The sequence below is a fragment of the Strongylocentrotus purpuratus genome, unplaced genomic scaffold (assembly GCF_000002235.5).
Source record: "Strongylocentrotus purpuratus isolate Spur 01 unplaced genomic scaffold, Spur_5.0 spur5_scaffold_10, whole genome shotgun sequence".
Lineage (NCBI taxonomy): Eukaryota > Metazoa > Echinodermata > Echinoidea > Camarodonta > Strongylocentrotidae > Strongylocentrotus > Strongylocentrotus purpuratus.
The window spans coordinates 9911857-9937229 of record NW_022145595.1 but is presented as its reverse complement, the minus strand read 5'-3'; the positions used below and the strand labels follow the sequence as shown (position 1 = coordinate 9937229).

The window sequence follows — 25373 nt, the reverse complement described above, 5'->3', positions numbered from 1 at the left end:
ACACTCTCTCTCTCTCTCTCTCTCTAACGCTCTTATTGGTCAATGATATCCCACTTCGAGGACTAGGAACAGAACAGATTCAGATTCAGACCCCTCCTCTCAACAAAATAATAATGACATGATAATAATACCAATAGCATCATAAGCAATATTTGACTTCTTTTATTATATATATATATTGTCGCTGTTTTCACGAAGTGACGGTAGTGAAAAAAAATTGCATTCACTTTGCGTTACGGTTTTCCTCACTACCGTCACTTCGTGAAAATAGGGACGATATGATATATATATATATATATATATATATAATGATTTTATGATATGATAACACATAGACTGAAAGCCATGTACCCTGAAAAAAGGACAAAAGTAATAAAGCAAATATACTATTAACCAAAAGATCTTTTCCATTTGTACCACAGATTGAATGTGAAGTAATATTATGCACATGAAAATACAACCATTATTATTACATGTAGTTCTAGCTGCGAAAGCAGTCGCTTTTTAAAAATTAGCTGGTTATTTTTTGTAAAAGTAGTATACCTTTCCATGCATAAGCTTTCATGTATCTATATTCAAAGTTAACAACAAAACCCTATTTTAAGCGATATAACCTATTTATATCTAAAACAAATACAATACCACATTATAATACCATCTGCAATAAAGCTTACATGACATCGTATTATTCAACTTTCTTTGCTGTTAAAATATACCTATAATGGAGAGAAACATTTTTGGAATGAAAGATATATTGAGTTGCCCATAAAGAAATGGAAAGGCTGGCTGTAATTTTTAAAAAATAGATAATTTCGTTCTATATGTCATAATGGAAATCAATTTCACCTCTAATACAGCAACCTAAATACTTGATATTACAAGATGGCATGCCCAATTGATGGAAAAATATGATAAAATATAAATATTCATACTGCCTTATTACTCCCCTTTCATTATTGTGAAAAGAATTGAAAGATGTGTCAGAATAAAATTTGCCATGTTAAGTTTAATAAGGAGATCAATATATTTGGTGTAAGTTTATTCTATCTCTCAAATAGGCTTATTTTTGTTAAGAAAGTTATTTTAATTTTTGAAGAAGTTTTGGACAAATCAACGCTATAATATTAAGTCAGTAATTATTAATCACGAGTACCAAATTGTAATTGAAAATGACAATCATGGTACATTTTTATAGCCTCATTTCATTAGTAATCTTAGTACAAATTCAATGTATCATTTTAATAAGAGTATTGAAGAGATTTCATAAAACTTACTCCAACTAAATTTGACATCCCTCGACTTTACAGTGATATACAAGTTCTAACTTTACATTATTTATGTTAAACATATCACATGTTCTATTTTTACACCCTAAGTAACTAAAGAAGACAGGTTAATAGCTAGATGTAATGATATAATGTCTATGAAAGCAAAGGTCCCACTTTGGTAAAAATATGTTGATGGACAACAACAACAAAATCGCACATCCTTGAATCAAACTGCTTTCTTATAGTCTGGTAAAAAAAAAAAAACATTTCTTAATAAAAAACTTGTTCACATCAACTTACAAGGGTTGAGCATTGGGCTCACGACCCAACCTCAGTTCACACATGCATTTACATGTATTCTACTTATGGAAACTTTTGAGAGATAATTATGTTAATGAAATAGGGCCTACATTGGTTTGTATTAAACTGTTATAATTATTTTCCTGATGATGTATATATTATGATTTTAATGATGACGATAATTCATAGCATATCATTTCATATCATTGTCACTTTTTCAATAATATTGCAGGCTTTTTAAAAAGTATTTTAAAAGTTATATAGTACAGTTAGTATGTTTGAATTTAAGAAGGTAAGCAAAACAAAAATGAACATAACTAAACAAAAATTAATTAATTATAAGAAATTGGCTATTAACATGATAAATAGACCATTCCTTGTTTAAGCCCATGAAGCCTTGCATGCCTTTGTGAATATTAAAATCTTTAGGTCTTATTCTTAGCTGACTAATAGCATGACATTATCACTCCTACAACACTGCCAATTTGTTCTCTTTTTTCTAGAGTTTGGAGATAAAAATGGATATAAATAATAAAAGACATTTGGATGCATTCTATATTATATTTTTCCTCTACATGTCTTTGTGATTCCTGTGTGAGTCTTGTACAGCCAATGAACCTTAACCAATCACCTTGAACCTTGAACCAATCACCTTGAACCTTGAACCACTCACCTTAAACCTTGAACCAATCACCTTAAAGCCCAACTGCATTATTTATAGCTACTTGCGCCCTCTATATAACAAACAATGCTTTAGGGGTGACCATTGGTCTCCCATGATCCCCTTTTTCTCATGTTAATTGAGAGGTGATTTGATGAGAATATCACCTGTCAGTGACCATGCAGGCAGGTCTAATCGCTCCTGGCCAAAATAGTGCAGACAGGCTTTAAAGAACTTTATTTTAAAGCTAATCTTGAGCTCTGATATGGGAATCGTATGTTGAAACTTGAAAGGACATGGCTATAATTCATTCTGGATGGTTTATCCTGCAGTTAATTGATTGTTGAAACTTTGATTAAAATTGAATTCAATAAATAAATCACATGCCGTTTTTCCTTTATACCACCATTTTTGTACTAGATTTCTGCATTGCTCATACCATACAAACCAAATCGTCCTTGTTTTCACGAAGTGACGGTAGTGAGGAAAATCGTAATGCAAAGTGAATGCAATTTTTTTTCACTACCGTCACTTCGTGAAAACAGCGACGAAATAATGCAGTAGTTTCTTCTGATGAAGCTTATTTTTAAGTACCAATATGTTTGCATGCTTTTATGGATAAATATAGTTTAAGTTTTTGCATACACAGCAGGAGCAGCATTTCTTTTAAAATATTGTGAATGACATGTTAGAGTAGTGATCTGTCACTAAATTGCATCTTACCATCCATATCCAAATAAATTTCCTCGTCTTTCTGCTGTTGTGCTACGCATACAGGAGTTGTAAAATATTGTAAATGATACAGTTAAATCAGTTATTTTGCTACATTTCTTTCAGATATGAAATTCATACTCATAAATGACCTTTCAATTAGGTAATTTTACCATCAAAGGCCTATCTGGAAACGTGTAGGCTTTGTAGGCAATTTAAGTTTGTTCCACAAGTATCATCAGTTGGACCTATACTTTTTTATCTTCGGTTTTAGTTTAAAACTTTAAACAGACACATACGGTTATTCAAACTGGTTGAATCATTTTTGTAACAAATTCTACGCCCTATTCAATTGATAAGGATGGATAAAGCACTTTTCACCTAAGAGCAGTACCCCCATTAATTGGGGAAAGTTTTTATGAAACAAATAAAAGATTTTTTCTAATCCAACCCATTAACAGAAGTAGCCCTGTCACATTTACCCTGTTATGCAGAGACTGCTGTACAATCAGTGATGATAACAATTGCAATCTCATTTCATTATGATTGTAAAAGGACAAAGTTTTTCAACAATTTAAGAATTGCTTGATCCCCTTTTTTCTCCTGCAATAATGGCTGAAAAACTGCCAATAATAGCTATAACTTGAATAAAGCATTTTCTTTACAAGCCACTAAATAACATTATCAGAAATAAGAAAATGAGATTTTTAATCTTCTATTTCCTTCAGGTTTGAACACGGTCATATACCAGAATCCCTGGACAAGTTCTACATGCTACATGTGTAAGCCCTAGATACCAATTAAACTAAATTGATGAAAACTATTATACCAATTAAACAAAATTTACACTACATGTGTCTAAAGTTCTAGATACCAATCAAACTAAATTTATCTACGGCTTGTACACACAATTTTTTTAATTCTTCTCCTACATGTGTAAGTCCTAGAAACCAATTTAACTAAATTTATGAAAACTATTATACCAATTAAACAAAATTTACACTACATGTGTCTAAAGTTCTAGATACCAAGCAAACTAAATTTATCTATGGCTTGTACACACAATTTTTTTTAAATTCTTCTTCTACATGTGTAAGTCCTAGAAACCAATTAAACTAAATTTATCTACAGCTTGTTCACAAATTTGTTAATTCTCCTCCCCCTCTTCCTTATTCTTACCTGGGGGCGAACCCATATCCAAGTAGAGCTGATCATCCGCTGGTGGAGCTAAAAGAAGCCAAAGCCCAATTAATATTTTATTTAATTTTTAATTCAAATTAAAGGTAAAGACCAGTTATGGTCATGCGATTGCATTGTGAAAGAAACATTGTGGAATCAATCAGAAAAGGTTGATCATCTAGCGTATCAGTATTCAGTAATCAGTATCATCAAAATGATAAGAAATTTGGCCCAGTCTTCGTAAAGTTTAAGCACTGTACACAGAAAGATGTATATGGGACTACGCACACGTGCGCGACACGTGCATTTATCTCTCACAGTCCAATAGATAAACTAATTTCCCAAATATATCAATTAGTAGGCGGTTTCCCTGCAATTTTTTTATCATCATGTATTAGTCAAAACATATTCTTTCACATGATTGGTAATAAAGAGCTTCCATTTCATTTTTTGAAATTGGGGCGTTTCCAAAACTGGTCTTTACCTTTAAGGTTCTATGATTGCATGCTTGAGAGAGCATATATAGCTCTCATTTATTTCTTCCAATATTTACAATTAAAAAACAAACAATTTAACAGTATGTCATGCATAATTTCATGTTAATATCAATATATGTGATAACAGAGTATTAAATCCTCATTACCAGGTCCCTCGGAGAACACCTAAAGCCGTCGGCCATCTGGTTGCTTACTTACAAGCATGTATGCTTTCTTAGCAGTCAGGTAAAATAACCATAACCATAACCATAAATATATACATATGAGATACATGTAGTATTACAAATAAAAACAAAGAAATGAAAGAAAAGGGTGTCCCGAAAAAAGCCTCAGGGCTTGTTAGGAGGGGATTTCCAGAGCAAAACAAAAAGATATATACCGGTATATATATATATATATATATATATTAAAACAAAAACAAAACAGACAAATAAAAGAAAAGTTGTATACAAATGAGCATATGCTCTGGTAACAATTTCTCTGCACCACTTTCCTACACTACCAAAATAAATGCTGAACTTCAACCCTACACCTAACATTAACGATCCTGCCATAAGTGAGAAATGAAAAAGATGAATTTTATATGAAAAAGATGAATTTTATATCAACAAAAAGCTTATGAGCCATAGATTAGTCAATTTTATCAATTATATCAATTATATGCTATTTTAGTGTCTGTCAGAGGTTTAACAGCTCTGTGAAAACTCAAAATCTAAAAGTTTGAAAATTGGAAGTTGTCAAACTAAAAACTAACTATCAACTTCATGATATCATCTGATGTGGAGTATGCATATATTCACAATAACTTTGCACTTTGGGAGCACAGTTCAACCCCTCAGCTGTATAGGCGAGCTGATCTGGTCCTTGGTTACGTCGTCACTGTAACTGCAGCAAATCTGACCCCTGTTGACCCGTAATTTGAAGGTGTGGGGAAAATTAGGTTTTAATCTGCTTTAGTGAGTTACTGACAAGGATTTTTGCTATTCCTTTAAACAGATAGTTTATTTACCACAATATATATTATATGTGATAATATTCAATATCATGAATTGAACATTCTGAAACAAGTAAAGAAACATAACATGACAGCATAAACATATCTAGAGAATTTTTTTTCAAAATCTTTTCGATTCAACTTTGAATAAATTGTCTGCTTTGAGCCATACATGTAAGCTGTAAAAAAAAAGAAGATATGAGATGAAAAAAATGATTATATAAGATGGAAAAAATGATTATAAGATGAAAAAAATAATACAAGTCATGCAGCGTCCTTTTCGGCTTCAAATTATCCAAACGGACAAATTCTCACCTGGAGGTAACTCCAGATCCAAATAAAGATCCTCCTCTTGAACTGAAATAATTCAATTCCAATCAATTCGAAGTCATTTAAATTAGTATAAATATATTTACAAAGTGCATGTGTAGTCTGTTAAATATTAAGTTATTAAGAACCTGGGTTGTTGTCGGTGGGCCATCATTTAAAATTGTGAGGCTTTGCTGACATAAACTTAAAATGACAATGACGTGTGCACGTAATATACTCTGTTGAGAAATTTGAGATTAGAAAATAAAAATCACAAACATCTCTCTCTCTCTCTCTTCCCTCTCTCTGTCTGTCTCTCTGTCTCAGTCTCTCTAAAATAAAGAATCATTTGACATTACACCTGCAGACTAATTAACATGAATTTTTTAAACACTTGCTATATCTTAACACACATACACACACAAATATAAAAATTAAAAAATTGTCCTCTGATAGGAATCTCAAGAAAATTGAATAATAAAATGGAAACAAACGACACTGACATTCAAAGAAAAGACATATATAGAGATATTTAAAGTTGGAAATAGAAAATATTTACATGTAAGTAAAAGGGCTAGAAAGAGAAGAATAGAAACTGTACCATTCATTTCTAAGTAATTTGACTCCTCTTCCTGGACTGCCTTTCCTTCTGCGTGCAATAGAGGGGGTAGGTGCATGCAGTAAGGTGCATGAGGGGGGCATGGAGGGGGGTGATGATGGGTGTTAAAAGAGAAGCAAGAACAAATTATCATTAGAGGTCATTAAACTTCAACTCAAAGAGGTGTATTAATTATAGGTATGTCTTCATCAGCTCGAGATTGCCAAATAGCTTGCCATTTTCAGACTTGGGATATGATCCCAAAGCTCGAAATTGCGTCTTCACTAGACTGATACGCTCATCACAAACTAGCTCGGACAGGCGCAAATAAGCCTGCTATATCCCAATTAGCGGGATATTTTGGAAACAAGACCAATATTTCTCTGGATATTTTTTGACCTGATATCCCCCTAAATGTTCTGTGTGCTGATGAAGACGCAAATTAACTGGCTAAATATCGGATTGTTAAAATAGCGGGTTATGTGGCAAACTGGAGCTGATGAGGACAAGCCCAGTGTGACTTCATAGAGGTCATTGAAGTAGACTGACGGGTGACCATTTCAAAAGGTGCACACTAGACCGAAAGCCCATGGGACCAACAAAACAAATATAATATTGAATTGAACTTTATCATCATAAAAACATCATAACAAACATATAAAATACAAAACATAGCGTACAAGTTAAAGAGAAACATGTACAATACAATACAACAACAAAAATATATATGAATGTGGAGACAGCTAGGAAAGCCAAATTAAGGCTTTATTGGTGCTGCCACCAAAACAGTAATAAAGTATAATACAGTATTATATTGTTGTTTGAGAAAGTGATTAAAAAAAAATTAAAAAAAACATAAATAGAGGGGGGGGGGGGGAACAAAAACAAAACAAAAATCAGACCTAGTACATAATCAATCTTTATTAATACATTTATAACATAATAGTTCTAGAATAAGAAAGTTCCAAAATGCTCACAAGGACAGTCCACCAGACGGCAAAACAAATATGCAACAACAAAAAAAGATAAGAAAGTGTTGATCTCATGGATTGTCACTCTAGCTAACCCTATGAACAGTTGCAAGAAGGTCAGCACACAAAACCGAAAATGATCGTCTCACAGTCTACAGACAATGTCGGTTTGTGCACTCATGGGACCCAAAGATATTGGGACTACAGGTGTATGTCTTATGGGCTGTCAGTTTTGATGGTTGTAGCCAAATACTTGTAGCCAAATACTGTACAGCTCCTAGGAAAAACAACCAATCACCCTTTTTTCCTTTAAAAATTTGAATAAAAACAAGTAAATTAACTGTTACAATGTAAATGAAATTTATGAAAATGTTTGTTCTTACCACTCATTAATTGGTACAGATCATCTTGCTTGTCTGCAGGACCTGCAGAAAAGGGGAGATGATTGCAAAGCCAGTTTAAAAAGAGTCTCACACTTCTCTGCCATTTATTTTAAAGGAGACTTAAAGCCCATCTGCACTAGTTTGGTCAGACCTCCCTGCAGGGTCACTGACTGGTGGTTTTCTCATCAAAGCAGCTCTCAATTAACATAAGAAAAAGTGGATCATTGGCGACCAACGGTCACCGCTTAGACATTGTTTGCTATACAGAGGGCGCAGGTAGCTATTAAAGGGGCTTTAAAGGTGACAATTATCGTACAAGGTGGAAAAAAAAACAAATATACATGTGATACTCGCCAACACCAATACCCAAAATGTCTCAATGTAAATTTAATGTCCCGATTTCAAATGCACTCTGAGATAGCTTGGTGCCTTTGACACTTCAGGTCCATTTCACGCAGCTGTGTACGTGTTCGAGCCGTCCGGTCTCGGCCGGGCCAGAGCCATAGTAACTGAGCTAGCGAACTGCCTACATGCTAACTTCACTTTGTCTTCAGCTCTATTAAAAAGTATATAGTATTTAAAAAGCAATTTTCTACTGTTACAAACTAAATCGTCAGTTGGAATATGGTGCGATACTGTGAATCTGCTTTGTGCTGGTCGCCCAATACTAAACGAAAAAATTTGCAGCATTTTGACAAAGAGCAATTAAAAAAATGAGGGATATGGGGTGGTATTCCTAAAGTATTTCTTCTGGAATGATCATGGACTTGTAAAAATAGGGGAACTTTTCCATAACATAGTTGACTGAACACGTTTGATCCTTGATCCTCAGCTTGGCAACAAACAAACACTTACCGGTACCATGATGTAATCCTCTTCCCATTTGCATGTAATTGCTCTGCGGTTCTTGCTCTCTACATGTATTCCCCGTCATTGTTAAATAAACTTCATCCGTTACGTTCATGTCCGGAGGGGCTTGCTGATCTGCAAGTTTGATCATTTCATCCACAATGTCCAATGTTGTGCCCGTGATGCACCGCGGTCCATCCTTAGCATCCACGAGGTGCCAGCTCACATAGTCTGGTATCCTGTCCTGGAGCTTGACCAGCTCCTCCTTCTCCACGCCGCACAGGAGTCCCACCACGGAGTTCTTTCCGGTGATCTCCCTGATTTGGGCGGTCGCGGTCTCGATGAACTTGGGGGAGATGATGAGGACCTGAACGCGGGAGCTCTTGATGTGGTGGATGGTGCTTTCGTGAGTGGGAAACGTGGTGATTTCCTCCGACTGCTGGTAGACCTCAAAGGGGTTGAAGATATCGAAGAGGTACTCGCACCAGTTGGTGACGTCTGACATGTACAAGATGGTCAGATCATACACGGTATCTGAAACGACAAACAAGGTTCGGGAATTAGAGGAGGAAGTATCAGAATACAGTCAGTTAATAGTAGTGACATTTGCATGAAGATGGTGAAGCATTAATCAATACCTGGCCTTTTAATGCGACTTTCAACTGTAACATGTCCCCTTAAATCAAGTTTCATATGTCCTTGTTCCAAGGCCATATGACCTTTAGTTCAAACTTCAAAACCTAAGAAGGTTGTGGTATCACAAAAGATCAAACTTACTGTTGTGAATAGTTCCACATAACTCAATAATAAGTATGAAACATATATTTCAGTCCTAATATTTCTAAGTCACAGAAACATATTAAGATCCAATTCAAGCCGTGGAAACATTTATGGCAAACTAACATGTTGAAGTTATCATTACTAGCATGTTTCTCCTGACAGAACTTTATATGAAATGTACCTAAATGTATATACAGTACTGGTATATATTGTATCAAAAGGCAGGGAAATATAGGAAAAATTATACATTTAATTGCCCTGTAATGCAGGGATCACAAGTTTGTTAGGTTTTCGGCAATTGCACCTGTGCAGATGACTCTGAGCCAGATTGACATCCACTTTTCATGACAAATCATTAAAGCGCCAGAGATTAAATGCACTTGGCAAGTTGGCAATAACAACTCCACGGAACTAGTCACACTCTACCCTATTCATACCGACTGAACATTTTTGTTTGATCAGTTGTAAGTTTCTACTCACTACATGTACATGTATATGTTACGATTCGTATGAAGGCCGGGTTGTGAGCCAACCGGAGAAAAATCAGCATATCTTGTGCTTTGAGGAAAAAGTATCAAGATGAATGTGCAGTAAATTTTCAATATTTAATGAGGCCTATCTTTATCAGCTCAAGTTTGCCACATTACCCGCTATTTTAACTATCCTGATCGCAAATTAGCCAGATAATTTGCATCTTCATTAGTCTGCAGTTGCAATAAGCGGGATATTTGGTCGAGAAAATATCCCGAGAAATCTTGATCATGTTTCCAAAATATCCTGCTATTTGGGAAATAGGGGGCTAATTTGCGCCCTTCCGAGCAATTTTGTGATGAGTGTATCGTTCTGGTGAAAACGCAATTTTGAGCTTCAGGATAATACCCCGAGTCTGAAAATAGCAGGTTATTTGGCAAACTCGAGCTGATGAGGACAGGCCTACTGACACTGTATGTGAAAAACTCCCAGATAACCATGCAGTAAATATTCAATTTCTCATGGTTCGGGATGAGCGAAGGCATAAAATAGGTGAATATCTGTTTTTTGAAACATTTTCGATCAGCTGCATGAGCGCATCACGCATTCTTCCTTGTGTGGAGCTTTCGGTCCTCCCCGTGTGACTGGAGCATGGCTTGTCATGTACGTCTTTCCAAAGATTTTACTATTATAGAGCGCAGGTAAGCAATTGAAACCACGCACTCCATCGATCTGGTTGAAATATGCGCATACGCCAAACCTGAGCTTAATTCGGCCTGCAGATCAATCTCGATCTGGGGAAGAGGCGAAAGCGATTTTCAGCTCCAGCTACTGTAAACATGGTAATATTCGCTGTGCTTTAATTTTCGTGGATTTCGCGCTAAAGTCGGTGTCCGCGAATATTATAAGCATGGCTTCTTCTGCTTGTTTTGAACGGGCTGAATTGCGTGCAGCGCGAATTTAAGAACCCGCGAATATGTTTCGGCGTCGCTCAGAGCAAAAAATTAATCACATGAAAATAACAGCATTTACATGTACAGTATACATCATGTGACTAGGGTATACATGTACATAACAGTGACTCAATCAGTTTCATGTTCCAACTCATGCTGCAGCACGATATTAGGATCAAGACTGTCTAATATGTAACACCAGTATCAAATTGAACTATAGGCCTTGCAGGCACACTGCCCCGTTCACATTTAAAAAACATTAGCTCTGTTCACACGGGTCTTGCAAAACCTTGTTTTAAACAACAATCCACTAACAATGAGGAGAATTCACACGGGACTAAAAAAACAATTTTTCAAAGCTTTCAACAAGCCGGGCAAGCAGTCACTTTATTAAACTACAATTTGGCATAACCTGGAAGTTCATGAGGCCTGTTTTCATCAGCTTGAGTTTGCCAAAATACCTGTGTTTTTAACTATGGTGAAGATGCAATAATGAGCTTCTGGATAATGAGAATGAAAATAGCGGGTTACTGGCAAACTCGAGCTGATGAGGACAGTCCCTCTAGCAGTGGTTTCATAACTAGGAGGTCCTGGGTTTGAAACCAAGTTGATGTGCTAGCTAGCTAGGTAAGGGTTGCAAGTGAGATTTAGGTTTTAAGGCCCTATTCCATAAAAATGCAAAAGAGACTGACATGTCTTGTGGACTATCGGTCTCATGGCCAACAGTTTCATGAATGCTCTGGTAACTTTTAGAAGACCAAAACTATCAGTCGTGTGACCTGCCGATCTCACGGCCTGTGAATAATGAACTCACTTTCAAACTGCATAGCAATGTATAGTATGCAATCTACACCAACACCTGTTACTTACAATAAGTTACGGTATACATGTATGTACATTTTAATTAAATATCATATACAAATTTCATTCTAACTTTTAGAAGACCAACACTATCGGTCGTGTGACCTGCCGATCTCACGGCCTGTGAATAATGAACTCACTTTCAAACTGCATAGCAATGTATAGTATGCAATCTACACCAACACCTGTTACTTACAATTAGTTACGGTATATATGTACATTTTAATTAAATATCTTATACAAATTTCATTCTAACTTTTAGAAGACCAACACTATCGGTCGTGTGACCTGCCGATCTCACGGCCTGTGAATAATGAACTCACTTTCAAACTGCATAGCAATGTATAGTATGCAATCTACACCAACACCTGTTACTTACAATTAGTTACGGTATACATGTACATTTTAATTAAATATCTTATACAAATTTCATTCTAACTTTTAGAAGACCAACACTATCGGTAGTGTGACCTGCCGATCTCACGGCCTGTGAATAATGAACTAATGAACTCACTTTCAAACTGCATAGCAATGTATAGTATGCAATCTACACCAACACCTGTTACTTACAATTAGTTACGGTATACATGTACATTTTAATTAAATATCTTATACAAATTTCATTCTAACTTTTAGAAGACCAACACTATCGGTAGTGTGACCTGCCGGTCTCACGGCCTGTGAATAATGAACTCACTTTCAAACTGCATACCAATGTATAGTATGCAATCTACACCAACACATGTCATTTAGTACCAGTATACATGTACATGTACATTTTAATTAAATATCTTATACAAATTTCATTCTAACTTTACAATAAATGTTTACAAAATTTTACCCTTTGGTTTTCCCACAAAATTCTGGAATTCTTCTCCCGATTCTATTCGCGACATCTTCCTCCTTAGCCCTTTCGGAGCAGCAAAATGGCAACTCATGTTGCTTCGATCATACAATCCTCGACGACTGCACCATGAGACTGTACCATACACACAAGCAAGCGCAATGAAGTCCAGAGCATTAGGTATCAACTATGAGAGGTTCCAATACTAACAACGGCTTTTCCTTCCCCTTTGGCTATTGTTAAAACAAGCTCATCATAATCATATCTTGTAACAGGATACTTATGCCATCTTTACAATAACAGATCATCAATTTTATATCCTTGTCCGATTTATTACCTCATTTTTATATTATATGGCTATAATACCTTTAGACTATTTCCCACCATTTTGCTTCAAGACAAAGGAAATTTTTTTTTTAAATGTTGACACTGTCATGCAAATGCTGTATTAATAAGTAAATTCCTTAAATGGTGTGGAAAGTTGAACGTGAAGGTTCCCTTTTTTAGCAATATCTGAACGTAAAGATATTCTATCTCTACATGTATGTGGGAACATCAGAACATAACCACAATTATTTAATCATTGAGTCTTTGTAAATTTGTAAAAGTTATCATGTACTCATATATGAACACAATTCATGCTTTTCTTTTCATGGGATCATTTTTTTCTTCAAACAAGGAATATTTCTTTTAAAAAGTTGAGCATAATCCAAATGCTGGTACAGCACATAGAGAAACTTTTTATGCGCTCTATAGATATTGCATTATTATTAATATTATTATCAGATGCAGTGCTTAGTAGGACATTTTTCTTTAAAAAAAAACACCCTTGACAAGCACTATATTGGCCATCTAGAACAATGAATAAAGGTCCTATAAATAAAATTTAAAAAGAAGGTCTGCTGCTTTCCTCATTTCTGATTTTCAAGCAAAATTTGTTCATACAGAAGAACCACCCACAAGTATACTCCACTGGAAACTTTCAGGATACAGTATACAAATTATCATTGATGTACGCTGCATTATTTGTTGTTGAATTATTTGTTATCTGAAAGGTTCTGTCAAAACAGTACTTGGCAAAAACTCCCAACTTTATCTGAATAATCATATATTTCCAACCGGTGTTTGTTTTTATTAATAATCTTGATGTCCCAAACACCTTGGATAACTACTTCCTCATGGTTTCTAATCTAATACATAGAACAATTCAACAATAAGGAAAATAACATGTTTATCATCTGGACTTTTAAAAAAAGGAGGTGGCAGGGCATTACTTTTTGCAACTATTTTTCAATTTTTTGCAACTATTTTTCAAGATGGCTTCCATGCTAATTATAGCTGGCCCAGCCTATTTATTCACAGTTGTGCTATGGGAGTATACAATGAGATGCAATGTATGACATATGATTTGTATCACTTTAGAAGCTATTTAAACAAAATGTATATATCACAGACTTTTTTTTTGGGGGGGGGGGGGGCTTTTTTTCTTCTGAACAGTAAATAGTAATAAAAAGGAGGCGGCTGCCAAAAAGGAGCCGGGCGGGACGAGAAACACATCTTTTTTGTTATTTGGCCTAATTCAAAGGCGCATTCAAAAGAATCCATCTAAAAGACATACTAGTCAAGATTCTGTCCGTTTTTAATAATAAAAAAAATAATCTTCAATCATCATTTTTCCCCCTCCCTTACATGCATCCCAGACAGAATGAAATGTCTCCAAATTGTGATCCCCATAAAATACACCCATCGAAAAATGAATGAAGGATATACACTGTATCTCTGTTTCAGTGTTGAGGGTGTGTTATTTGCTCAGCGGTTTGGACATATATGGAAACAGCCGAGGCATTGGACTACAGAGCAAATGGAAGAGGACCTCGCAAGATACGTCATGTTGTTGCCAATTTGACTTAATTCACTGATGACAACTTTAAAAATTCATAACTTTCTAATTTTTAATTTGATTTTGCTCAAACCTTCACTGAATAGTTTCTCCTATTTTCTGCTTCTATTAAAACAAACTTAAAATCAGGGTGGACTTCCCCTTTAATGATTCGTGTCATCTCATTGGCTAGCTACATGCCCTTGGATATTTATTTATTTCATTTCAGTGCAAGAAAGTTGAATAACAACAAAATGGACGTGGGCCGAAAAAAGGAAGGAAAGGACAAGAAACTAGGAATTATTTTAATTGGCCTAACGGTTTATTTCCTTCATTAAAACCCACTCATTTATAATGCAAATAATGTTCAAAAGCAGTATCACTTAACAACAGCAATATTGATTATTCTATTTCTTTCAACATGGCAGTATTCACTTATCTTCAAAATATTAATATAATCCAGCGTTCTTGTGAGAGATTGAAAGAAAATGCCTATGAGGCTGGAAGCCAAACTACTACTTGACAGACACGCTGAATGTTTGATGGCTTCTGACAGCCAGTGGAAGTTTATAACACTAGGGTGACTCATACATCAGTCATAGGTTTCTTCGCTTCTAGTCATAGGTTTCTTCGCTTCTACTCATAAGACTTCCCTTTGCACCGTGACAAGAACTTGCTTGTTTTTAAAATAGGCAAAGTTTCAGTCCTTAAAGGGAAATCCAACCCAAATAGACAACTACTCTAAACGAAAGCAGACAAATCATAGAAACAAATTGATGATAGTTACAATTAAATCTGGCTAAACATAAGAAAGTTATAATTTGTTGAAAGTTGAAATCACTAGACGTAAGGGCAATTGAAATTGGCTGAAGCGGTAATGTCAATAATGTGATGGAGTGCCGTACTACTTTCCCATCTGTTCCAACATATAAAGTAACTAAAATTTAAATTTCTCAAAAAATTCATGGCTCAGGAGGATCTATTCTTTTTAGAGGACATATAATAATATGCTATCTATAATATATATTGAGTAGTGCCCCAAGGAAGAAGGAACTTCCGAGAAAATAGAAATTAATGATATTTTTTTACACAGCAAATGAGAGAGTTATCCACCTCCTACGTCACAATCCACTAAAAACTACCAATTTGAGATTCGCATAGACTAATAGTGGTCTCATATTTCAAACACTCATAACTTCCTTACTATTGGTCAGATTCATTTCAAACTTTTGCCATTCTGCTTCTGTTATTTTTCTGCTTTTATACAAATGTACTTATTACAAGGGTTAGATTGCCCTTTGAGATGATCGCAAGTACAATGTACATGAATATGTGTACAAGTGTTTATCAGGCAATGATAAATCCTTGGATAGTCTATCTAAACAGGCATTGGGTTGAGAGAGTTTGTAAAATGAAGATTTCCTAAATACATCTTAACATTTTCACTGTAAAAAGTGTAAAATATCTTTCTTTTGCATTTGGAATTCTTTGCAGACCTCAATATCCCAACAATATATTTAGTAAATGTAAATGTAGGACGATAGTTCAATATATGTTGGTATTCCAATCCAACAGAATCATATACTAAACCTCAGTTTAAGTCAGTTATGATTTCAGAACTACAAGTACAGTATAAGAATAAAAGAGTGAATAATAATAATAAGTTTTTCATCTCTTCCTCCTTCTTTTTTGGGGGCCTGCCTCAGTTCTTTGTTACCATAAATCTCCGTGTATAAGGCGAACTTTTTTTTTTTAAAGTTTTGATTTATGCCTGGCATTGTCTCCCAGCTCAGTAATCTGTGTGTTGACTCACCATTCGGAAACTACAACAACACTCAAATTTGTCTGTCAAGTGGTTTGAAAGTAATCTTTCTAATAGATCTCAATATGTACATGTACATGTAGTTTATAATAATAATAATTCATGGTGTACCACAAGGTTCTATCCTACATTGTAGGTACTCTACTGTTTTTAATTTACATTAATGATCTTACACATTATTCTAAAAACGACATTGATACTATTATTTGTGTCAAGTTCACAAGCACAAATCGGCGCCTTCAACTGCACCTCAATGTTAAATGAAAGTCCTTCCCCTCGTGGGTTTTCGGCAACAAAACAACAACAACAACAACAAAAAAAAAATTTATTTAAAAAAAAAAAAATTTTTTTAATGTTTTTTGCCCCCCAAAAAATTCTGAAATTAAATAATTAACAATCTGAGGGAATCTTGACAATGGGTTTAGCAAATAGCAAAAATTATTAATATCATGCAATTTCACCTTGTTTTTATCCCTCTATGGTAAAAATTAAATTTGAGTTATCCAAATCTGGGTTGAAATTGACCCAATAGAATTTCTATCAAGAGAAAAATATCAAATATCAAATGTACACTGAACCCCCCCCCCCTTGTCATTTGCGAAAAATCCTGACGAGAAACTAGTAACTACGCTTCAACTTTTCTTGGCCTAAAAATCAGGGGAATTCCTTTAAACAAAGCAAAAGTAATACCCTCCTCTAGCTGTGTGGATATGGAAGTGATCGCACAAATGTGTCATTTAATTTCACCAAATGACAAGCGATTTTGGAACGTCTCCAGAGTTAGAGGCATTAGAAATACAAGGAGGTGCTTCTTCACTAGTCTTTGCAGAAGATGGTGAGAAGTCTCAAATTTTAACGCCCGGTGAAGGACGTTTTTTAAGTTGCTCATTTGGATTCATCATAGAGATCCTATAAATGGGATAGCTCTAGCTACACAAGCAGCTAATATGTCCATGATTTTGCCAAAGAGCTGGCTATTTCTGAAGCCGTAGTTTTCTTGGGATAATACATGTCTGTAGCTCAAGCGAAGATCCCATTTTCTTGTGTGCAATGTAGCCCTCTGGCATGTAGTTGTGGTCAGGTTAATTTCTCTGAATCAGAACCAAACAGGCAACATATTTCAAACACTTCAGAGACATCCCTGGTCCAATGATGACAGGCCTTCGATGTCCTGATGAGAACCCATCACACATACTGGCTACGTATTGCTGCACCAGGGAAAAAAAAAAAGGGGGGCTCGGGGCAAATTCGCCCCCGAAATGCCAAAAAGAGCCCCCCAAAATGTGCATAGAGTTTAATGCAAAACAAATTAAAAAGTGTTATTTTCATGCATGAAAAGTATTAGTATTATTTTCCCTGTGCTGCACTACCCGGCATAGATGGATTTGGGGGTCTCAATTAAGACTATACATGAGAGGCAGACACTCACTTCCTCTAATGCTGTTGCTAGAGGAACCCTAGAACTAGGACCTGATCAAAACTAGCCTACATGTAGTCAATGTACCCATGGTCATGTACTGCTGCTACACTACATCAAAACTGTGTTCGGACTACGTCGTACAGCAATACAAGAATTGTATCTTTAGCTATACGACAAGTAATTAAAATATTTTTAGAGTCTGAAGTACTCTCAACATTGTGTAAAGAAACGTTGCATAACGCAACATCTTTTCGAACCTAAACTCGATAAAGAATCAGCATTCGGTTCTAGTCTGAAAATCGCATCGTACAAAAATATTGTACAACTGGGTAGGTCTAAGAAAGACCGAGCACTTATGATTGGCCGGCTGTCATATTAACTCACCTTGTCATAGCTATAGGCTACTCTATGACCCCGTTCTCACTCACTTTGAAAGTGGTCTTAGTTAGACCGCTCCAGACCGCTCCAGAGGAACGGGTCTTGAAGAACGGTTTGCGAGCGTTCACACTCCGAGCAGTTTTTATGGCTCAAACCGCTCCACGAGTCAAAGTGGTCTTGTTGCTATGGCAGCTCAGGTAGGCGGGTCAATTTTTTCGCGCGCGGAATCCAAACCCTTGTCACCTGATGTCCCGTTCGCGACGCGTCCCGTATACATGTATATGTGTAGTGCCTGCCCGATCGCTCATCGCGCGTAACGTCACTTCCGTTCAAAGTACGCTTTCCATTCACATTGCACGTTAGAGCGCTCTGGAGCGCTCTTAATAAGACCCGCTCCTCAAGACCACCTCGGAAAGTGGACTTCTGGAGCGGTCCAGAAGTCCACTTCCTAGACCAATTTGAGCGTTCTCACTCACCTAAGAACCGCTCCTGAGGAGCGAGTCTTAGTTAGAACGCTCCAGAGCGCTCCAACGAAGTGAGTGAGAACGGGGTCTATGTCTGCACGATTCTGATAAAAGCAAAACATGCAACCAACACAAAGACCCCGTTCTCACTCACTTTGAAAGTGGTCTTAGTTAGACCGCTCCAGACCGCTCCAGAGGAACGGGTCTTGAGGAACGGTTTGCGAGCGTTCACACTCCGAGCAGTTTTTATGGCTTAAACCGCTCCACGAGTCAAAGTGGTCTTGTTGCTATGGCAGCTCAGGTAGGCGGGTCAATTTTTTCGCGCGCGGAATCCGAACCCTATGTCACATGATGTCCCGTTTGCGACGCGTCCCGTATACATGTATATGTGTAGTGCCTGCCCGATCGCTCATCGCGCGGAACGTCACTTCCGTTCAAAGTACGCTTTCCGTTCACATTGCACGTTAGAGCGCTCTGGAGCGCTCTTAATAAGACCCGCTCCTCAAGACCACCTCGGAAGGTGGACTTCTGGAGCGGTCCAGAAGTCCGCTTCCTGGACCACTTTGAGCGTTCTCACTCACCTAAGAACCGCTCCTGAGGAGCGGGTCTTAGTTAGAGCGCTACAGAGCGCTCCAACGAAGTGAGTGAGAACGGGGTCATAGTGTACATCTTTATTATAGCGACACATACTATGTATTCATTTAAAAAAAAAAAAACTATTAAGAAATGTCTAATTTCAACATTTTTAATTCCACAGGCCTCAAAATGCTTTCTTTTTTTCCTATAGGAACTCAGTGTTATTTTGCTCTGGTTCATAACATTACGAACCAGAGCAAAATAACAGTGAGATCCTATAGGAAATCTTTTTATTCAGATGGCCATATCTCAGCTAATACTAAACATGTTCAATTGGTTTTCGACATTTGGACATTATTTTTTATGCTCTTTCGGAAAATGAAGAAAAAATTGAGAAATTCTAAAAATAGCTTTTTATGATGTTACAGCTTCGGTACTCTATTGAATTCATCTATAGAGCTCTAAATTCTTATTTTTTTCATCATTTCAGGATGTTTGTATTAAACTCAGATTTGGGAATAAACCCAAATTGGATGGCAATCAACCTGAAAGTTCAAGGGCCTTACTTTATTTATTTACTTTTAAAATTGCATTGGAGGAAAGATGATGCCAAAAAATTCACTTGTAATTATAACATGGCACTTCCCCTATCCTCCAAGTACATTTGGAGGTATATGTAAGTATTTTACACAAATGTAGGTGAAAGGAGATATTTCCACTGCCTACTCTACCAACAATGTTCTAGACAATGTTTCATATTTTGATTTAAACATATTTAAAGGTAGATATTGAAAGAAACGTTGTGGAATCAATCAGAAAAGGTTGATCATCTAGCATATAAGTATTGGTGTGAACTGGAAGGTTCTGGAATCATCAAAATGATAAGAAATTTGGCCCGGTCTTCGTAAAGTTACAAGCACTGTACACAGAAAGATGTATATGGGACTACGCACACCTACGCACACAGGCTTAAAGGTAGAGACCAGTTTCGGAAACGTCCCCCTCTCAAAAAATGAAATGGAAGCTCTTATTACCGATCATGTGAAAGAATATGTTTTGACTAATACATGATGATACAAATTTTGCCGGGAAACCGCCTACTAATTGATATATTTGGTAAATTATTATATCTTTCTGGACTGTATAGATATAGGGTAGTCCCATGTAGACATCTTTCTGTGTACAGTGCTTGTAACTTTACCAAGACTGGGCCAAATTTCTTATCATTTTGATGATTCCAGAACCTTGCAGTACACACCAATACTTATTATATGCTAGATGATCAACCTTTTCTGACCGATTCCACAACGTTTCTTTCACAATGCAATCGCATGACCATAACTTAAAGATATTGTGATACCCCAGGGGGGTGTTTCACAAAGATCCTAAGTAGAACTTAACTCTAAGTTTGACTTAAAAATTATGGACAGCCATTGTAGTCTTTAAATGAAATATATTCAAAAACAGAAATTCAAGTATTTTAGAATTTTTATAAATTCCACATCAAGAACATGAAATCTCCCATGATAATAGAAAATACGAATGATTTGAATCAACATTTTATGCCTTTTAAAGCGTATCTGCCATAGTTTACAGGAGGGATTAGACTGCCCTGCAAGGTCACTGGACAGGTGGTTATCTCATCAACTCAGCTCTCAGTTAACATAAGAAAAAGAGGATCATGGGGGATCAATGGTCACCGATTAGGCATGGTTTGTTATATAGAGGGCGCAAGTAGATACAAGTAGTGTAGTGGGCCTTTAAAATAACTTTTACAAAATATTTTCAAGGATGCTAATGGCTTTCCATAACTTTTAAGTTCAACTTAGGATCTTTGTGAAACACCCCCCTGGATTGGCACGTTTACAGCACTGTTTTCTTTTTGCTCAGGTGGTGAACAGGCTTTAGTTTGTCAAAGGGCGCGTTTATCAGGGCTTGCCACTAGATATGTACATATCGTACCCCACTATCAAACCCCACTATCGAACCCCACTATACGATCGTGATTTGCGGGATGTCGCGTTTATCGTCCCTTCACGATTCAAAGTAAAGGCCTTGTGTCTGCCCAGCTGTTTTGACCCGGGAAGCAGACAGTTTCTCGGAGGTCAACTTCACATACATGCTTGTACACAACATCTGGGTGGTCCTATTTGTACGTGAGGTTCAAAACAGCTTTGCGTTTATCGATCTCTCAGAAACATGATTCTGGCTGTATGTCACATTCAAAACACACCTTTTTGCGTCTTTAGATATGCCCATATCTAAAGACGTTTTAAAAAGGCTTTGCATTTATCACCTTCTAAATTTGCCTGAAAGACGTTTGAGAAACCTGATTCTAGCCAAAAATCTGGTCGATAAACGCAACCTTTGACACATATAAGGTTGAGGTACTGTAGGGTTATAAGTGGGCTTTAGGTTACAAATCAAATCCAAGTACATGTACATTGATGATACTCCCCAAATCATGGATTTAATTCTCCTTTTGTAATACCAGTAGGCCTACTTGTACTTGATGAATTTAAACTGAAAATTGTATTTATTCTTCTTTTATGTGCATCGAATATTGATGATAATGCAAACTTGTGGATTTTTTTCGATAAATTTAACTTTGTTTTGTAGAAGGCCAGTACCAATCTAGGCCCACCAAATTTCCACTTTTCTAAGTAACAGGATTCCGTCAGTAAACTTCTTAGCCTTACCTGCGCCTGGTACAGCCATCTTGAGGTTCTGTTGTCTCTATGGCTACAGCTGAAAAATCAAACAGAGAAATGGTAAAAGGTTAGGATAACTAGTCAATTAGTTATGAACATTATACCATTATCATTGGCATGGTGTGCGTCCATTCACTGAGGGGAAAGGGGAGGGGGAGGGGGAAAGGGGGAAAGGGGGAGGCAGGAAGGAGAGGGGGAAGGGAAAGATGAAGGGGAAGGGGAAGGGGAAGGGGAAGGGGGAAGGGGGAAGGGGGAAGGGGAAGGGGGAAGGGGAGGGGAGGGAAGGGGAGGAGAGGAGAGGGGAGGGGAGGGAAGGGGAGGGGGAAGGGGGAAGGGGGAAGGGAGAGGGGGAGGGGAGGGGAAGGGTGGAGGCTGTTGTTATTAGGATGCACCTGTCGTATGAAAATGATAACATGTATTACAGAGAACAAGACAATCTGGTAGGAGGAGAGTATGGAGGGGGGTTGAGCGGGAGGGATTCGGTTGCATCATTTTCTTTTCACTTTGGGTTACCCACTCCTGCCTTTGCAAAATGATAATCTGCCAGCCCATTTATCAAATTGCTTTGTCTTGTTTTATTCAGTTTCACAACATGATCGATATAAACATTCATAGTCAAATCAAGTTATCATGCTCTTGTGGTTCAGCTCCATGACTCTGTGGCTAGCCAACAATACATCAATGTCATATTTGTAACAAAACGTTTCCTTTGACAGATTTATCCGCTGTAATTTATATGTATACATTACATATACAGGGCTGTATAATCCAAGCTCATAAATTATGTAGTTAATGCCACATAATGTTGTTCTATATCATCAGTTTGGTTACAGCTCCTTTAAGAAAGGTTCTGAATAAACCTGTTTAGTGTACTACCGGTAATAATATATTTCATATTATGAGTTATTCTCCTCCTAAAAACACCCTTGGTTATTTTTTAGTTTTATCAGCGATTAAATTCACTGGTTATGAATGGCATCTCTAATGTCTATGGATAGAATCCATTTTTCATAAACTAGTTATCACTATGTTGGCAAGCCAATGGCAAGCTATTTAAATATAAAAAAGAGAAATGAAAAACTTTTTTCCTCAAAAAGAATGCACAAAATGAGTAAACAGGTCTATTCTGAAATTTGTCAATCAAAATATTCTTAAATTTTGAATTAATTCAATAAATTTGAGGAAAAAAGTACAAGCTGGGTTTATTATTCCTTAAATACAAAGAGAGGGAAATAGAGAGAGGGGGGGGGGGGTGGATCATGTGAAAAGATAGGACAACCCATTCCTACATGTACGTACATGTATACACCCCTTCTCTTATTTATGATTAATTCATATTTGTTGTGACTTGAGTAAGACTGTTGCTGCAGCCCTAATATTCATAAATGAATGATACACACCAATAAAAAATAAAAAAACGTAACGTTACTTCATAAATGAATGATACACACAAATAATAATAAAACAACATTATTCATAATTGAATGAAACTCGCCTAAAACTAAAACAAAAACCAAGCGTGTAGCCAGGATTTCATTTTAGGAGGGGCGGAAGTGAGCACGCAAAGCGTGCGAATCACTTAAAGAGCGCGCTTAGCGCGCTCCCTAGGGGGGTGGGTGCAGGGAGGGGGAGTTTCCCCCCTCCTGCGCAAAGCGCGGAAGCATTGAAAGAAGACGATTCGTTGTACCTTTCTCGACTCATAATCCTTGTCTGAATTCAGTCCGCCCCTCCTGCGCATAGCACGAAAGCCTTGACGTATTATTAGACAAAGAAGACGATTCGTTGTATCTTTCCCCACCCTTAATCCTTATCTGTTTTCAGTCCCCCTCTTTCGAAGCACGGAAACTTTGGAGTTTCATTAAATTATTAGAGAAAGAAGATGACTCGAAGTACCGTTCTCGACTCTTAATCCTTGTCTGAATTCAGCCCCCCACCCCCTCCTCCTGCGCGAAGCGTGGAAGCTTTGACGTATTATTAGACAAAGAAGACGATTCGTTGTACATTTCCCGACCCTTAATCCTTATCTGTATTCAGTCCCCCTCTTTCGAAGCGCGGAAGCTTTGACGTTTCATTAAATTATTAGAGAAAGAAGACGATTCGTTGTTCCGTTCTCGACTCTTAATCCTTAATTTGAACTCAATTTCCCCCTTTCTTCCTACGTCCTCTTCCTTTTTTCCTTCTCTTTTTTTGGCCGGCGTTTTGGGGGGGCGACCGCCCCCACCACCCCCCCCCCCCCCCCCCCCCTGGCTACGCGCCTGCAACCCTTCCCCTAGCCTAGCTCCCCGGCCCATGATGCCAGTGATCCCTCAATGCATTGAACCATATGCTACCCCATTATATCAATAGACCCCAAAATTATTGGCAGGGGTGGGGGTTATAAGGGGACGATAGGTCTCTTTAATTGTTAAAGAAGTATATTTCTTTGACTGATGGTTTTTAACATGTCATTTCTTATTCAAAGCTTCAAACACCATTAAATTAACTAAATTCCAACTTATACACATTTGACCAACTGCATACTCAACAATCAAAACAATTCAAGTTATGCTGCCACTTGTCTTGGCCTTCAATTAACATTCTTGGCATCGGTCAGCAACTTTGAATTGAATGAAGTGAATCATGAATCATTGTAGAATAAAATTCACTTCAACCAGATGTTGGCATTTCAATCAAAATTACATTTTCAGCTCTAACACTAACAGTTCTTATTAAGTCTCAAAGTTAACATCATGCTAAACAACAACTAAACAAAAAACACGGTAAAAATTGTCAAAATGATGCAAACCGAACTCACTTGAACGTGTGTTTGTTGTGCACGACACACAGTAGTTTACCGGATACTAAACTTTATGAAGAAGTCTGAGCAGGGTCCATGATATTCCGGTGTTTTAATTTCTGCAACTTTACGATTAAAATTCCATTATGGGAGCTATCCTCCATTTTCTTGCACAGATCTACAATCGAAAGCAACAGTTCGTCACATTATATCATTTTATCCAGTTTGAAAACACGCAAAATGGCGATGAAATCCTTCGCATTTCCGAGAGAGATAACTAGTTTTTAACTTCCTAAAACTCGGCGGAACTCCGGCTGCATTTAATGTACACATGCACAGTATATACGGGTTGCGTACAATACAGGAGTGCACGAATCGTGTTTTGAGTCACAGCTCAAATTTTGACTACTTGCTTCCTGGTTCAGTTCGGGGTCAAATATTGGGGTCAAATCGGCACGGAAAAACATAATTTATGCAAAGATTTGAGTCATTGTTAACCTTTTTAAAGACCACAGCCTTCTAACACGTGTCCCTAAGAAACTTGTAAAGATACACTTTGAAGTAAGAAGGAGTTGGTTTAGAGTCAACAGGTCTCTCATTAATTTATAAAGATGGTATGCAACTTGCTTCTGTAGCTGTAGTATACCAGTAGCGCCATTCAATCGGCGGTCTAAAACGGGATTTCCCCTAAATGCGCTGAAGCTTTGTAAATAAAGAA

At 36.9% G+C, this 25373-nt stretch overlaps 1 protein-coding gene across 23 annotated transcripts in view; it reads right to left on the bottom strand.

The window, feature by feature from the left end:
- The window catches only part of LOC100893256 (phosphoinositide 3-kinase adapter protein 1), an 86308-nt gene extending 61147 nt beyond the window's left edge, over nucleotides 1-25161 (bottom strand). For 8 of the 23 annotated variants that reach the window (XM_030979425.1, XM_030979434.1, XM_030979428.1 and 5 more), the window contains exons 1-8: nucleotides 24674-25160; nucleotides 21868-21916; nucleotides 8727-9254; nucleotides 7872-7913; nucleotides 6521-6568; nucleotides 5926-5967; nucleotides 4120-4167; nucleotides 2953-2994 (exon numbers count right to left, since the gene is read on the bottom strand). In XM_030979425.1, the coding sequence (XP_030835285.1) occupies nucleotides 2953-2994; nucleotides 4120-4167; nucleotides 5926-5967; nucleotides 6521-6568; nucleotides 7872-7913; nucleotides 8727-9254; nucleotides 21868-21886 (769 nt within the window). In that variant the 5' untranslated portion in view covers nucleotides 21887-21916; nucleotides 24674-25160. Of the gene's footprint in view, nucleotides 1-2952; nucleotides 2995-4119; nucleotides 4168-5925; nucleotides 5968-6520; nucleotides 6569-7871; nucleotides 7914-8726; nucleotides 9255-21867; nucleotides 21917-24673 lie in introns of all 23 variants that reach the window. The other 15 variants (XM_030979422.1, XM_030979429.1, XM_030979424.1 and 12 more) reach the window with 10 other exon arrangements.
- Nucleotides 25162-25373: the final 212 nt, after the last annotated feature.